The 13608-nt window shown below is 42.8% G+C and overlaps 1 protein-coding gene across 1 annotated transcript; it reads right to left on the reverse strand.

Moving 5' to 3' along the window:
* Positions 1–6933: 6933 nt before the first annotated feature.
* On the reverse strand, positions 6934–8368 carry LOC139240357 (probable G-protein coupled receptor 139). The gene is made up of 2 exons (XM_070868828.1): positions 8299–8368; positions 6934–7844 (listed from the first exon to the last, which is right to left on the reverse strand). Exons 1-2 carry the CDS (start codon positions 8366–8368, stop codon positions 6934–6936), a joined length of 981 nt encoding a protein of 326 aa, XP_070724929.1.
* Positions 8369–13608: the final 5240 nt, after the last annotated feature.

Genomic DNA, 13608 nt, shown 5'->3' on the forward strand with positions numbered 1-13608 from the left:
TGGGTTAACTTATGAGGAATGGTTGAGTAGATTGGGCCTTTACTCATTGGAATTCAGAAAAATGAGAGGTGACCTTATCAAAATGTATATGATTATGAGGGGGCTTGATATAGTGGAGGCAGAGAGGATGTTTCCACTGATGGGGGAGACTAGACCGAGAGGGCATGGTCTTAGAATAAGGGGCCTACTATTTAAAACTGAGACGAGAACAAATTTCTTCTCTCAGAGGGTTGTAAATCTGTGGAATTCGCTGCCTCAGAGAGCTGTGGAAGGCGGGATGTTGAATAAGTTTAAGACAGAGGTAGACCTTTTCTAAAACGATAAGGAAATAAAGGGTTTTGGGGAGTGGGTTATAGATTCCTGCTCTGGGGTTGTTTGGTGGCACAGTGGAGAGGGAGCTTTACTCTGCATCTAACCCCGTGCTGAACCTGCCCTAGGGGTGTTTGATAGGGACAGTGTAGAGGGAGATTTACTCTGTATCTAACCCCGTGCTGTACCTGCCCTGGGAGTGTTTGATGGGACAATGTAGAGGGAGCTTTACTCTGTATCTAACCCGTGCAGGTATCATGTATCAGTTTGCTAATGACGCAATGGATATTGCCAGGTCAGGCATGCAAATATAAGCCACAGCAGAAGGATTTTGATCAGGCGATGGGAATAGGTTACATAAATCTGAGGAGCCATAATATGTATTTGTTTCTATTTTAATTTATAATTGTATGTACTTCCTAGCTGTGGTGCATAAAGAGTTGGATGGATTATTTGCATCTTCTCGATGTACGTGGTGTCCAAAGTGTTAATGGAATGTGTACATCTTCTCAGAGTGCTGTGGAAAATGTAATTACATGAGAGACACTTGAGAGTGGACTGAAGTTCGATGGGAGAAACCTTTTGTTTCCCACACAGGCTGGATTCGGGTTATTCTGGCCACTTGTTGCTGCTGGTGTCCCGGGTGCTCGAACTTCATTTGGTTTTCGTGATTATCCCCCCAAATTATCCGGTAACGCTGGGGATCTATCAGTACCCCTATCTCCCTTAAGATATGGATGCCCAGTATGCTGCCTTCTGTGTTCTGACAATACGAAACCGAGTAGGTAGCATTAATTCCTGTACTTCTAATAACACCATCTCACTTAGGGTTGCTTTCTGATAACCCACACCCACACCTTGCATGTTTACAGTCCTGCGGGTACGGGGAAAATCTAATTTGGTTATGGAAATGGACGCTCCTGTGTCTACGAGCATATTGCAGTGCCAGCCCCCTAACACTTCCCGAATAAACATCCTTGGACCCCCTAGCCGTCCCATACCTCCGCCAGAGGCCGGCAACACTTAACGTGTACTGGCTAATTGGAGCATATTGATGATATCCTCGTTAAAGGGTGTCTCAGGTCGGGGCGGTGGTGGCAGTGGTAGCAGTGATTTTGGTACCTGTCTGAGCATGTCCATCAGCTCTTCCCTGGTTAATGGTGTTCCCTTCTTTGCCTGTTGTGGGCCTTGCCTCCCTGCGCATCCTCCCTTGCTCCAGCAATCTTTGGCCAAATGTCCAAGTTTACCACAATTGTGACATTTCCCTTGAGAATTTCCATAACCTCTTCTTTTCTGCGGACAGTTCCTACTGAAGTGGCCTCCCTTATTACAGTTCAAACATATCAGGGAAGCTGCGTGGGGGTGTATCGCCTCCTCTTTCGTCTCTGCTGCAACCGCTTTTGCTGTTATTTTTGCTATTTTCTCCTTTTGTTCTAACTTTAACTCCTCTCCATGTTCTGCCCATTCCAAAGTTTCATCGTAATTATCTACTATCATAAATCCTAACGTAATTATCTTTGGATGTGCCTCTCCTAGTCCGTCTTTAAACATTTCCAAGAATGCTGCACATTTTTGTCAGGGTCATCAAACCCAGAGTGGTCTTTGTATTCAATCCATTATCGTTCCCCGTACTCCCCCACCCTTTCGCCTGCCTTTTGAATCACATTCATATTCTACTCCAATCTTTTGTCAGCATTCTGTATTTCTACTGTTTTGACTTCGGTGTTGGTAACTTGTTCAATAGAATTTGTCTCTGCTGTGGGCTGAGAGGTACCTCCTGTGTGGTAATGTCAGCTGCTCTACGTCCATTAGTGGGAATGGTGGTAGTGTGTATTGTGGACGCTGATACGTAGCCATCATCATGTGCTGGGGGCCGCTCTAATGCACACTCGTTATCCCTGTCTGGTTGACTGTTAGTTTCGGGTTGTGGACCATGAGGTACATTGGCTCTATTACCACAGTTGATGGTGTTACAGCTGTGTATTGCACTATCCGTCTGGTCCTGTCTTACATAGAAACATAGAAACAAAGAAAATAGGTGCAGGAGTAGGCCAATCGGCCCTTCGAGCCTGCACCATCATTCAATGAGTTCATGGCTGAACATCTCTTCCAGCTTATTTATCTTAGCTTCTGTCTCTTGAATTTGTTTTGTTTGAGTATCTATCTGTGCTCTGTAGCAGGTGAGTATTATTACACAGGCATTCTCTGGACTCTGGGGTGGTACCAGCAGATTGGAAAGCAGCTAATGCAACATCTCTGTTTAAAAAAGTGGACAGACAAAAGGCAGGTAACTCTAGGCCAGTTAGTTTAACATCTGCAGTGGGGAAAATGCTTGCAACTATCATTAAAGAAGAAATAGCGGGACATCGAGATAGGAATACTGCAATCAAGCAGACGCAGCATGGATTCATGAAGGGGAAATCATGTTTAACTAATTTACTGGAATTCTTACTGGATATAATGAGCATGGTGGATAGAGGTGTACCGATGAATGTGGAGTATTTAGATTTCCTAAAGGCATTCGATAAGGTGCCACACAAAAGGTTACTGCAGAACATAGAGGTACGTGGAGTCAGAGGAAATGTATGAGGATGGAAACAGAATTGGCTTGTGAACAGAAAGCAGAGAGTCGGGATAAATGGGTCCTTTACGGGTTGGAAATCGGTGGTTAGTGGTGTGCCACAGTGATCGGTGCTGGGACCACAACTGTTTACAATATACATAGATGACCTGGAAGAGGAGACAAAGTGTAGTGTAACAAAATTTGCAGATGACACAAAGATTAGTGGGAAAGCGGGTTGTGTAGAGGACACAGAGAGGCTGCAAAGAGATTTGCATATGTTAAGCGAATGGGCTAAGGTTTGGCAGATGGAATACAATGTCGGAAAGTGTGAGGTCATCCACCTTGGGAAAAAAAACAGTAAAAGGGAATATTATTTGAATGGGGAGAAATTACAACATGCTGAGGTGCAGAGAGACCTGGGATCCTTGTGCATGAATCCCAAAAAGTTAGTTTGCAGGTGCAGCAGATAATCAGGAAGGCGAATGGAATGTTTGTCTTCATTGTGAGAGGGATGGAGTACAAAAGCAGGGAGGTCATGCTGCAACTGTATAGGGTATTGGTAAGGCCGCACCTGGAGTACTGCGTGCAGTTTTGGTCACCATAATTAACGAAGGATATACTGGCTTTGGAGGGGGTACAGAGACGATTCACGAGGCTGATTCCGGAGATGAGGGGGTTACATTATAATGATGATAGATTGAGTAGACTGGGTCTTTAGCATTGGAGTTCAGAAGGATGAGGGGTGATCTTATAGAGACATTTAAAATAATGAAAGGGATCGACAAGATAGAGGCAGTGAGCTTGTTTGCACTGGTCAGGGAGACTAGAACTAGGGGGCACAGCCTCAAAATTCGGGGAAACCAAGTTAAAATCGAGTTGAGAAGGAATTTCTTCTCGCAGAGTGTTGTGAATCTGTGGAATTCTCTGCCCAAGGAAGCAGTTGAGGGTCGGTCATTGAATGTAGTCAAGTCACAGATAGATAGATTTTTAACCAACAAGGGAATTAAGGGTTACGGGGAGCGGGCAGGTAAGTGGAGCTGAGTCCACGGCCAGATCAGCCATGATCTTATTGAATGGCGGAGCAGGCTCGGGGGGCTAGATGGCCTACTCCTGTTTCTAATTCTTATGTTCTTATGTTCTTCCTTTTATTTTTGTTCTGAAAATCCCACCATTTACTCCGTCTGTCAGGTGAGTATTTCTTTTATTCAGAAATCCAAATTAATAATGTCCAGTATAAAACAGCTGTCAATGGAATGCTTCAACGCCTTTCGAGGTTTGTAAGAAGGCCTGACGTCATTACGTGACTTCGCATAATCATGACAATGTTTTTCCCAAGTCTTTGTGCTTTCAAAACTGGCTTAGGAATTGGAACTCCATTAAAACAGCAGAAATCATTAGTAAAGTTGTCATAATAAAACCTTCTCATCGGGAAAGACAGCATTTTAGATTAAACTCCTATTTCTCTAAACTTCTAATTCGAATACTTGGCAAAGATTTTTTCACTGATTTAAAACAAGTCCACACATTTTTAAAAGCTGCTTTGTTGACTGAAATCCAATTTTACCACAAGCTATATGCAGTCCAGCATTTCATTTTTACGGTCCCATTCACTGAGCAAATCTTGTGTTTTATTTCTTTCTGCACAAAATCTGAACTTCTGTGCCGGTTCCAGCTTTTTTAAGAATTCTCTAATTCCCAGTTTTTTCCTTCCTTTGCAGAGTTCGCACAACTTAGGTTTTTTTTCCCTTTTGAATCCAAACATAATAATTTTTCTTTTTTGCTGACCTACCTCCATTCCATCGTTAAACATCTTTGTGTCTCTTTCTCAGCACAATAATTCTGTGTCGGATTTAACTCGTAAGTTTTTATATTTTAACCAATATCTTTTTCACAGCTAATTTCATCTCCTTTCTTCAAATTAGGTTTTGTATTTTGATGATTTTCCTCCAGTCCATTTTTCTAAAGGTATCTGTTTCTCTTTCCAGCAGCTGCAGCTTTCAAGGTTGCATTTTTATCTTTTAATATAAACACACTGTCCTTTTTAAATTCAACGTGTTTTTCCAGCAATTTTCTTTTATTAATTTTCCATTTTTCTCAGCTAGCATTGTATCCGACTGGCCAGTTTTCCTAGGATCCTGGGGTTCCACCCCACTCTTTAGGTTGTATTTCTTCTTCTTTGCACTGCACACGATCAATACCGGTGTCTCCGTGTTATTACCGTGTCACGCTTCGGGACATACACCTTAATTTTCCTCTAACGATCGCTGGGGTCCTCTTCCCCCTTCTTTTTCAGGCAATAAAGCTATCCCGCCCTTGGTTTTCATCCTTCCGTGATTCGCTGTAACTTGTTCAACAGATTTCCCCTTCTATTTCTTTATACAGATTACCTCCTTCCCCATCAATGCTACAGCTGCAGGTGTTACAAAACATACTCACTGCCATTCAGCTGTCACGTCATCCATGTCAGAGGGTCTGCATCTTGTTCGTGACGCCAAATGTAAGGGTTAAAAAGGAGGCTTCTCTACATCAAGGTGGACTAACTGATATAGTTAATCGACACCTACCCTCCTGTTGGGGAAAAAGGAGGCTTCGCTCCCTCAAGGTGGACTAACTGATGTAGTTAATCGATACCTCGCCCTTCTCCTGTTGTATATCGACCACGGAAGTGAACACACGAAATCCCAGGTTCAATCGGCTTTTATTACGAACAATTGCAAGAGAAGGTTCAGTCGTGGAACCTCCGAAATACAATAATTTTCAAGCATAATTTATCCAGTTTTTGGAGAGGAGCGATCCTCCTCAAAATCATCGATAGGTCTACTGTTATCAGCGAAGTGACATTGATTTGTCGACTCTTATCAGACGGGCTCTGAGTGGTACATGCAGCTGTGCATCTTTCATCATTGTTCTGTTCCATTTTGCTCTCTACCCCAGTCTATCCGTGGCCTAGGGTGGTTTGTACTGACTTCTTTATCTCTTCCTCAGGGACTTTTAAACAAAACAACTGACTTCGGCTGTTTAAGTGTTACTAAGGTTAAGCTACAGTTTAATTCGTATGTGTGCTATGCCTATATAAGGAAGTTTTACCTACATAGGCAATTGTATGTTCACTACCTTCAGCATAATTCTGACCCCCTATTTGCAACCTTACAATTTATCCCTCGCAGCTAACAATGCCACACCATTGTTTTTTGCCTCTCCTTCCTAAATATGGAACATCCTTGGATATTCAGTTCTCAACCCTGGTCAACCTGCAACAATGTTTCCATAATTGCAACTATATCGTATCCGTTTACATCCGATTACTTGCATCAATTGATAGTTTAAAAAATTATGGAAGTCATTATTTTAACATTCATTTCCTGTATCTGAGGAGAGACCTCAACAGAGAATATCAATAATATTACTCATCATAACTTTATCGACAGCACAATACAAGAGCCAGCTCCATCTTTGTGCTGAGTCAGAGACAGCAGTCGGTACACAATCGACAATTTCAGTCAGTATCTGGGACACAAGAGGTGAAAGGTCACATCGATGAACCGAGTTCCAACTGTTTTCTCCACTGATCACGTGACAAAAGCCTGCTCTACTTGTCAATGAGGAATGGTGTCCAATAGAGAGATCCGCGCCTGTATTATTCACACCAAACTTACAGGAAAATTACCAATATCGGCGATCACAAGACCTTTGATGATTTTAGCAGAGAATTAAACTTCATTGATGATTTTAAAGTGCGACGCCTGATCCCTTTATATGCAGTGTATGGTGGATTCCTGTCTTGTCACATGTCTGGCTCCACTGCTGAACTCATCATTGTTATCCTTGATCCCTGAACGTGACTGTGCTTCATTTGCAGGAATAGATGATGTTTACTCAGCGAAACAAGTGCGAAAAACTAAAGCAATGCATAAATCAAACATATGCTACAAAATGGCTAAAATGTTCACACAAGATCTCACCAATTTTTCAATCACCACAGAAAACGGATGTTCTGCGGTGGAAATTGAGGTAAAATTGAGCTTTCGTGACGAGGAAGCTCTCTTTAGGATTGAATCGTTTTACTGTCTTTTTCTAACCAACCTCAGAATGAATGTCCAGGGAGATTTCACCACTGTCTTCAGCTCTTCCCTGAATTTCCTCTGGGTCGCTGCATAAATACACGGGTTTTGAAAGCAACTCAAAAACTTTAACATTATTCCTGTTTCAGTGGCGATATATCCAGGGTCTGTGCGGTCACCTCGGTAATAATTAATGCTTGCCAACCTGGTAGTTACCAAACTCACGGCAGCAGTCAGCCACAACAATGCAAAACTGCCCGATATAGCGAAGAGTAAAATTATGGATTTCTTTCGGTTCTCCATCTCTGAATCGCTCTGCGTCTCACTCCTGTGGCCCCTGAGTCCCCTGCGGGATCTACTGGCCACTAAAATACGTCTGCCTGTCAAACAATTTAACAAGGCAATTAAAGTAAAGGGAAACCAAATGCCCCAGGCGCTGTGAAACCAGATGTATGCCGCACCTGGAGGTGAGGAAACAAATGCTACACTTGTCACGCAGCCCCAATGCACCTTGGTAATTATTTGATGAGGTTCAAATGCAAGCAAAACAGGGATGTTCTTTAAAAAGATGAGGACTGTGAAAGCTGTTATAACCTTGGCCGCAGTTCTCGCGGTGCAATACTTTGTTTTAAAATTCTGGCAGCAGATAACCACAAATCGGTCAAATGTGAAGGAAACGGTGAACCAAACAGACAAATCAAGGTTGACAGCAGTCATGTATAAAATGAGCTTACACACGGGAGTGTGGGACAGGAATGAAAGTGGAAAGCGATTACTGAAAATATTGAACAGCATTACATTGACGATCATGACCAGTAGATCCACGGATGCCATGGCTATCATGTAGACAGAGATACACTTGGAAAGGCCACAGTTTCTTCGGGATAAAATAACAATTGTCACCAAGTTCGCTGTAAGAAAAAGAGAGCAGAGAAATAATGTTGGAGTGTCTGATTGAAATATAGAAATATATATGGAAATATCTGATGAGAGCATTTTACTCCATTCGGTGTTACTGTCAGCACGGACCAGTGTGGAATATGATTAGTAATGGACCTCTAACCTTCAAAACCAACCCACATACTTTACTGAGCTGCTGAAATGCTCACTGTGCACGGGGCATCAAGACAATCCAGAAATCAGCCAAAATCCTTGTACTGTAGCTTCAGAGAATATTGTAACTTCATTAATGATATCAGCTTAAGGGGAAAGCAGAAAGTGTGGACGGGCGCTTCAGTGAGATTGTTCCAGTCTCTTCTGACCTTGTAATGCTGCCATCTGGAACACACGTTATCTTATCCTACATGTGGTAAGAACATGAGTCAGTTCACACAGATCAACAACAAACAGGTTAATATGACTCACCTGTTACACCGATTACTGCGAGAATCGGGAAATAAATCGCTTTTATCTGTAGCATCATTAGTTGGCCCATTTTCGTGACAGTGGATGTATTCGTTTGGAACTGAAATATTCTGATAGGCACACGTCTGAGGCAATGGAAGGGAACATATATTTATCCACACTTCAATCCACCAGAGAGTCAATCAGGTTAACTCATAATTAGCATTATTTACAGTCATTTAACAAATAGACTGAGGTAAATTGTTTTCGTCTGATTCATCAGATTAATGAAATAATAGAAAGTGTTAGCGGGAATTTTCTAAAAAGCGTGCTCAAATAAAATCTTCATTACAATTTGTATGTGCAATCTCACAGTACAGCTGCTGAGCCTATTACTGCAGGAGCAGTGATGACAGCTCCCCGAGCCGTGCATGTCCTGCCCCTATCCTTGACTCAGTCTGATTGGTCAAACCCGTCCAGAACAGCTGGTGAGCCATGTCGTGCACAATTGGTTGTGAGCACAGTCGGAGGGCATTGAAGGTAACCGCATTCCTCTGGTAGTTGTTGTAAACCTATACTTACATTTGAGGTGAGAGTGCTTCTCATGTAACTGTGGATGACCCACACTTAAAATCGTGGTGATCTTACATCTCTGGTACTATTCATAGCACTACATTTCCAACAGATGAGAAAGTGCCACTGCAGTTCTAGTTATACACTGCACTTATGCTCGAGGTAACCTTGCTCCTCTGGCACCAGTGATAACACTGAACTCAGTCAGGTAATGGACGTGAATGTCCTGATCGAGTGGTTTCCTGCACTTACACCAGCGGTGCTCCAGCTTGTTCTGCACCATTGGCACACCAACAGTTGCTCTCGATGTGACTGTGTTCCACCGATAGCAGCGATACCAATACAATTACACTGGCACTGAAAGTGCCCTTCTGATGTTAGTGGTAAACTATAATTATATTCGAGCTGACAGTGCTCTGCTGGTATAGAATCATAGAATCATGCAAGTTTGCAGCATGAAAGGAGACCATTTCAGTCTAACATGTCAGCCTGGCCATCAAAGAGCTATCCAGCCTACACAATTTTACAGTTCTTAGTCCGTACGCCTTCATATCTACCTTATCCATCTGAACTGCTAATTTCAGGGCTCTGTTTACATGTACTTCATGGTCCCTTTTTTCCTCTACACTTTGCAGTGTCCTACCATTTAATGTGTATTCCATTTCCTGTTTAACCCACCCCAAATGTATTACCTCACACTTCTACGGATCAATTCCATTTGCCTCTGCTCTGCCCAACTAACCAGTTCATTGATATCTTACTGGAGTCTACAGCGTTCTTCTTCATTATCATCGACACAGCTGACTTTTAGTAACATCTGAAAATTTCTTAATCATACCGCGTATATTCAAGTTTAACCATTGATATACCACATAGACCAATGGATCTAATACTGAGCCCTGCGGATCACCACTGGTAAAAGCATTTCAGTCACAAATTGGCCAAATACCAAACAACCATTACGCTTTGATTCTCAACCAATTTTGGATCCAACTTCCCACTTTTCCTGGATCCCATGGGTTTTTACTTTCCTGACCAGTGTGCCATGTGTGACCTTTTCAAAGGCCTTGCTAAAATACATATTAACTGTATCAAACGTATTAATGGCATTGCCCTTCCTGGTGACCTCCAAGTTAATCAGACACGACCTTCCCTTAACAAATCCATGCTGACTGTCCTTGATTAATCCATATCTTTTAAATGAACATTTATCTGTTAATCAGATTTTTTCCAATAATTTTCCCACCACCGATGGTCGGCTGTTTGCCTGTAATTATTCGGTCTATCGCTTTCTCCCTCTTTAAACAAATGTTCGACATTAGCTATCATCCAGTCCTCCAGCCCCACACCTGTAGCCAGAGAGGATTGGAAAATAAAGAACAAGCCACTGTTATTTCCTCTTTTGCATCTCTTAACAGCATAGATATGGCTCATCCGGGCCTGGGGTTTTAGCGACTTTCAAAGCTGCTAAACCCCTTACTACTTCCTCGCTTTAGCAGCATTAGTGTTACCCCTACAATTACAATAGAGGTGGCAATGCTTCTCCTGTAATAGTGATAAACCTATACTTATATTAGAGCTGAACACGTTACTCTGGGTGTAGTGGTACACCTACACTATGCTAGAGATGAACAAGCTTTTCCTGTACTACTGGTAATTGTGTACTTATATCAGAGGTGAACATGCTGCTCCGGGTCTCGTGACACATTATATTTATACTAGGTGTGAAAGTACTCCTTCGGTACGAGTGGTAGCCCTGCACTTACACCAGAGATGACCATGTTCTTCTGGTACTAGTGGCACACGTACAGTTACACTGGAAGTGAAAGTGCTCTTCTGATATTAGTGGCAGCGTACATTTGAACTAAAACTGACCGTCCTCCTCCAGTTGTACCAGCACTCCTACACTTATACTAGTGGTGAAGGTTATCGTCAGGCACAAGTGTATCCCTACACTTACACTGGTGTTGCTACCGCTTCTAAGGTACTAGTTGTATTCTACATTTGCATGAGATATGAACATGGTCCTCCAGTGCTAGGATGCCTACAGTAATATAAGACGTGGAAATGCCCTTCTGCTGCTAAAGCTGATTCTATTCATATTCAAGGCCCCACTTTTGTTGGACTGACGGAGACTCATCTACTGCACTGCAGGCGAAGACTCTTATTTTGCCGCAGGAGTGTTATACATTTGCTGGGACAGAAATACTGCAAAGTTTTTCAGCACCAGTGGTGTACATGCTGGGGGAATACAAGTAAGTATACAAGGACAAAATAAATCATGAGGGTTCTGGATAGAGAAGATATGAAGGCCATATTTAATTTATCAAATGACCATGTGACATAGATTTTAAGTAAATGGTAGATGGATTAGATGAATAGATGAGGAGAACCTTTTCCACCCATAGTGTGGACTGGGCCTCGAACTCAATGCGTGAAAGGGTGTAGGAGGCAAAAACCCGAATCGCATTTTAAAAAGTAACTGGATTAGCACTTGATGTGGAGTAACCAACAACGCTATGAACCAAGAGCTGGAAAGTCGGAATAGGAAGGATGGCTCCATTGCGGCTGGCACTGACACGATGAGTCAATTGGTTCCCATAATATCCAAACATCTATCGGTTTCTGTCTTGGGAATAGTCAACTACTGAGCATTGGCAGTGATTTGGATTCGAAAATACAAAAGATTGACAATCATTTGATTTGAAGAAATGCCTCCTCACCTCAGTCCTAAATGGCTGACAACTTATTCTAAAATTCTGGACTCCTCAGCCAGGAGACATATCCTCCCAGCATCTACCATCTCCGTCCCTTAAGAAATGTTTTCGTTTCAATGAGATCACTTCAAATTCTTTGAAACTCTAGAGAGTATAGGCCTAGACGACTCAACTTCACCTCAGAGGAAATATCCTCATCCAAGCAATCTGTCCAGTGAAACTTCACTGCACTCCCACTAAGACAGGTAAAGGTTATGCAGGCAGATCGAGAATGGGTGACCAGCAGGAAGAGCAGGGGAAGGAAAGTAATGCAGGCGGCTCCTGCAGCCATCTCCCTCCAAAACAGATATACCGTTTTGAATATTGTTGGGAAAGCTGGCTCATCAGTGGAATGCAGCAGCAGCCAAGCTCATGGCACCGTGGGTGTCGCTGCTGCACAGGAGGGCAGGAAAAAGAGTGGGATAGCTATAGCGATAGGGTATTCATTTGTAAGCGGAATAGATAGATCTTTCTGCGGCCACAAACGAGACTCCAGGATGGTACGTTGCCTCCATAGTGCAAGGGGCAAGGATGTCTCGGAGCTGCTGCAGGGCGTTCTGGAGGGGTAGCGTGAACAGGCAGCTGTCGTGGTGTATATAGGTACCAACGACATTGGGAAAAAACGGGATAGGGTCCGTCAAGCTGAATTTAGGAAGCTAGGAGTTAAATTAAAAAGTAGAACCTCAAAGGTAGTAATCTCAGGATTGCTACAAGTGCCACATGCTAATCAGAGTAAGATTAGCAGGATAGTTCAGAAGAATACATGGCTTGAGGCATGGTGCAAGGGATTCAAATTCTTGAGACATTGGAAACGATTCTGGGGGAGGTGGGATCAATACAAACTGGACGGTCTGCAACTGGGCAGAACCAGAATCTATGTCCGAGGTGGATTGTTTCCATGTGCTGTTTGGGAGGGTTTAAACTAATTTGGCAGGGGGATTGGAATCTATACAGTGAGGCAGAGGGAAGTAAAAAGGGGGCCGAAGCAAAAGATAGAACGGAGAAAAACAAGACTTGAGAGCAGAGAAATCAAGGGCAAAATCAAAAATGGCCACATTAGAACATAATTCTAAAAGGACAAAAAGAGTTAAAAACATGCCTGAAGACTCCGAGTCTCAATGTGAGGAGCATTTTTAAAAAGGTGGATGAATTAACTTCGTAGATAGCTGTTAACGGATATGATGTAATTGGCATTATGGAGTCATAGCTCCAGGGTAACAAAGGCTGGGAACTCAACATCCAGGGGTGTTCAATATTCAGGAAGGATAGACAGGACGGAAAAGGAGGTGCGGTAGTGTTACTGGTTAAAGAGGAGATTAACACAATAGTAAGGAATGACATTAGCTTGGATGATGTGGAATCTTTACGGGTAGAGCTGCAAAACTTCAAAAAGCAGAAAATATTAGTGGGAGTTGTGTTCAGACCATCAACCAGTAGTAAGGAGGTTGGGGAATACAATCCAATAGGAAATTAGGGACGCGTGCAATAAGGGTATAGCAGTTATCATGGGTGACCTTAATCTACACATAGAGTGGCCTAACTAAACTGGCAACAGTACTGTGGAGGAGGATTTCCTGGAGTGTATATGGGATGGTTTCCAGACCAATATGTCTAGGAACCAACTAGAGAGCAGGCCATCCTAGACTGGGTCTTGTGTAATGATAGAGGATGAATTAGCAATCTGGTTCTGCGAGGCCCCTTGGGGAAGAATGACCATAATATGGTAGAAATCTTCATTCAGATGGAGTGTGACACACTTAATTCAGGGACTCGGGTCTTGAACTTAAGGAAAGGTAACTTTGATGGTATGAGACGTGAATTGACTAAGATAGATTGGCGACTGGAGTTAGATATAATACTTCCTACTAGGGGGATCAAGGGATATGGCGAGAAAGCAGGAATGGAGTACTGAAGTTGCATGTTCAGCCATGAACTCATTGAATGGCGGTGCAGGCTCGAAGGGCCGAATGGCCTACTGCTGCACCTATTTTCTATGTTTCTA

Source organism: Pristiophorus japonicus, chromosome 31, assembly GCF_044704955.1.
Source record: "Pristiophorus japonicus isolate sPriJap1 chromosome 31, sPriJap1.hap1, whole genome shotgun sequence".
Classification (NCBI taxonomy): domain Eukaryota; kingdom Metazoa; phylum Chordata; class Chondrichthyes; family Pristiophoridae; genus Pristiophorus; species Pristiophorus japonicus.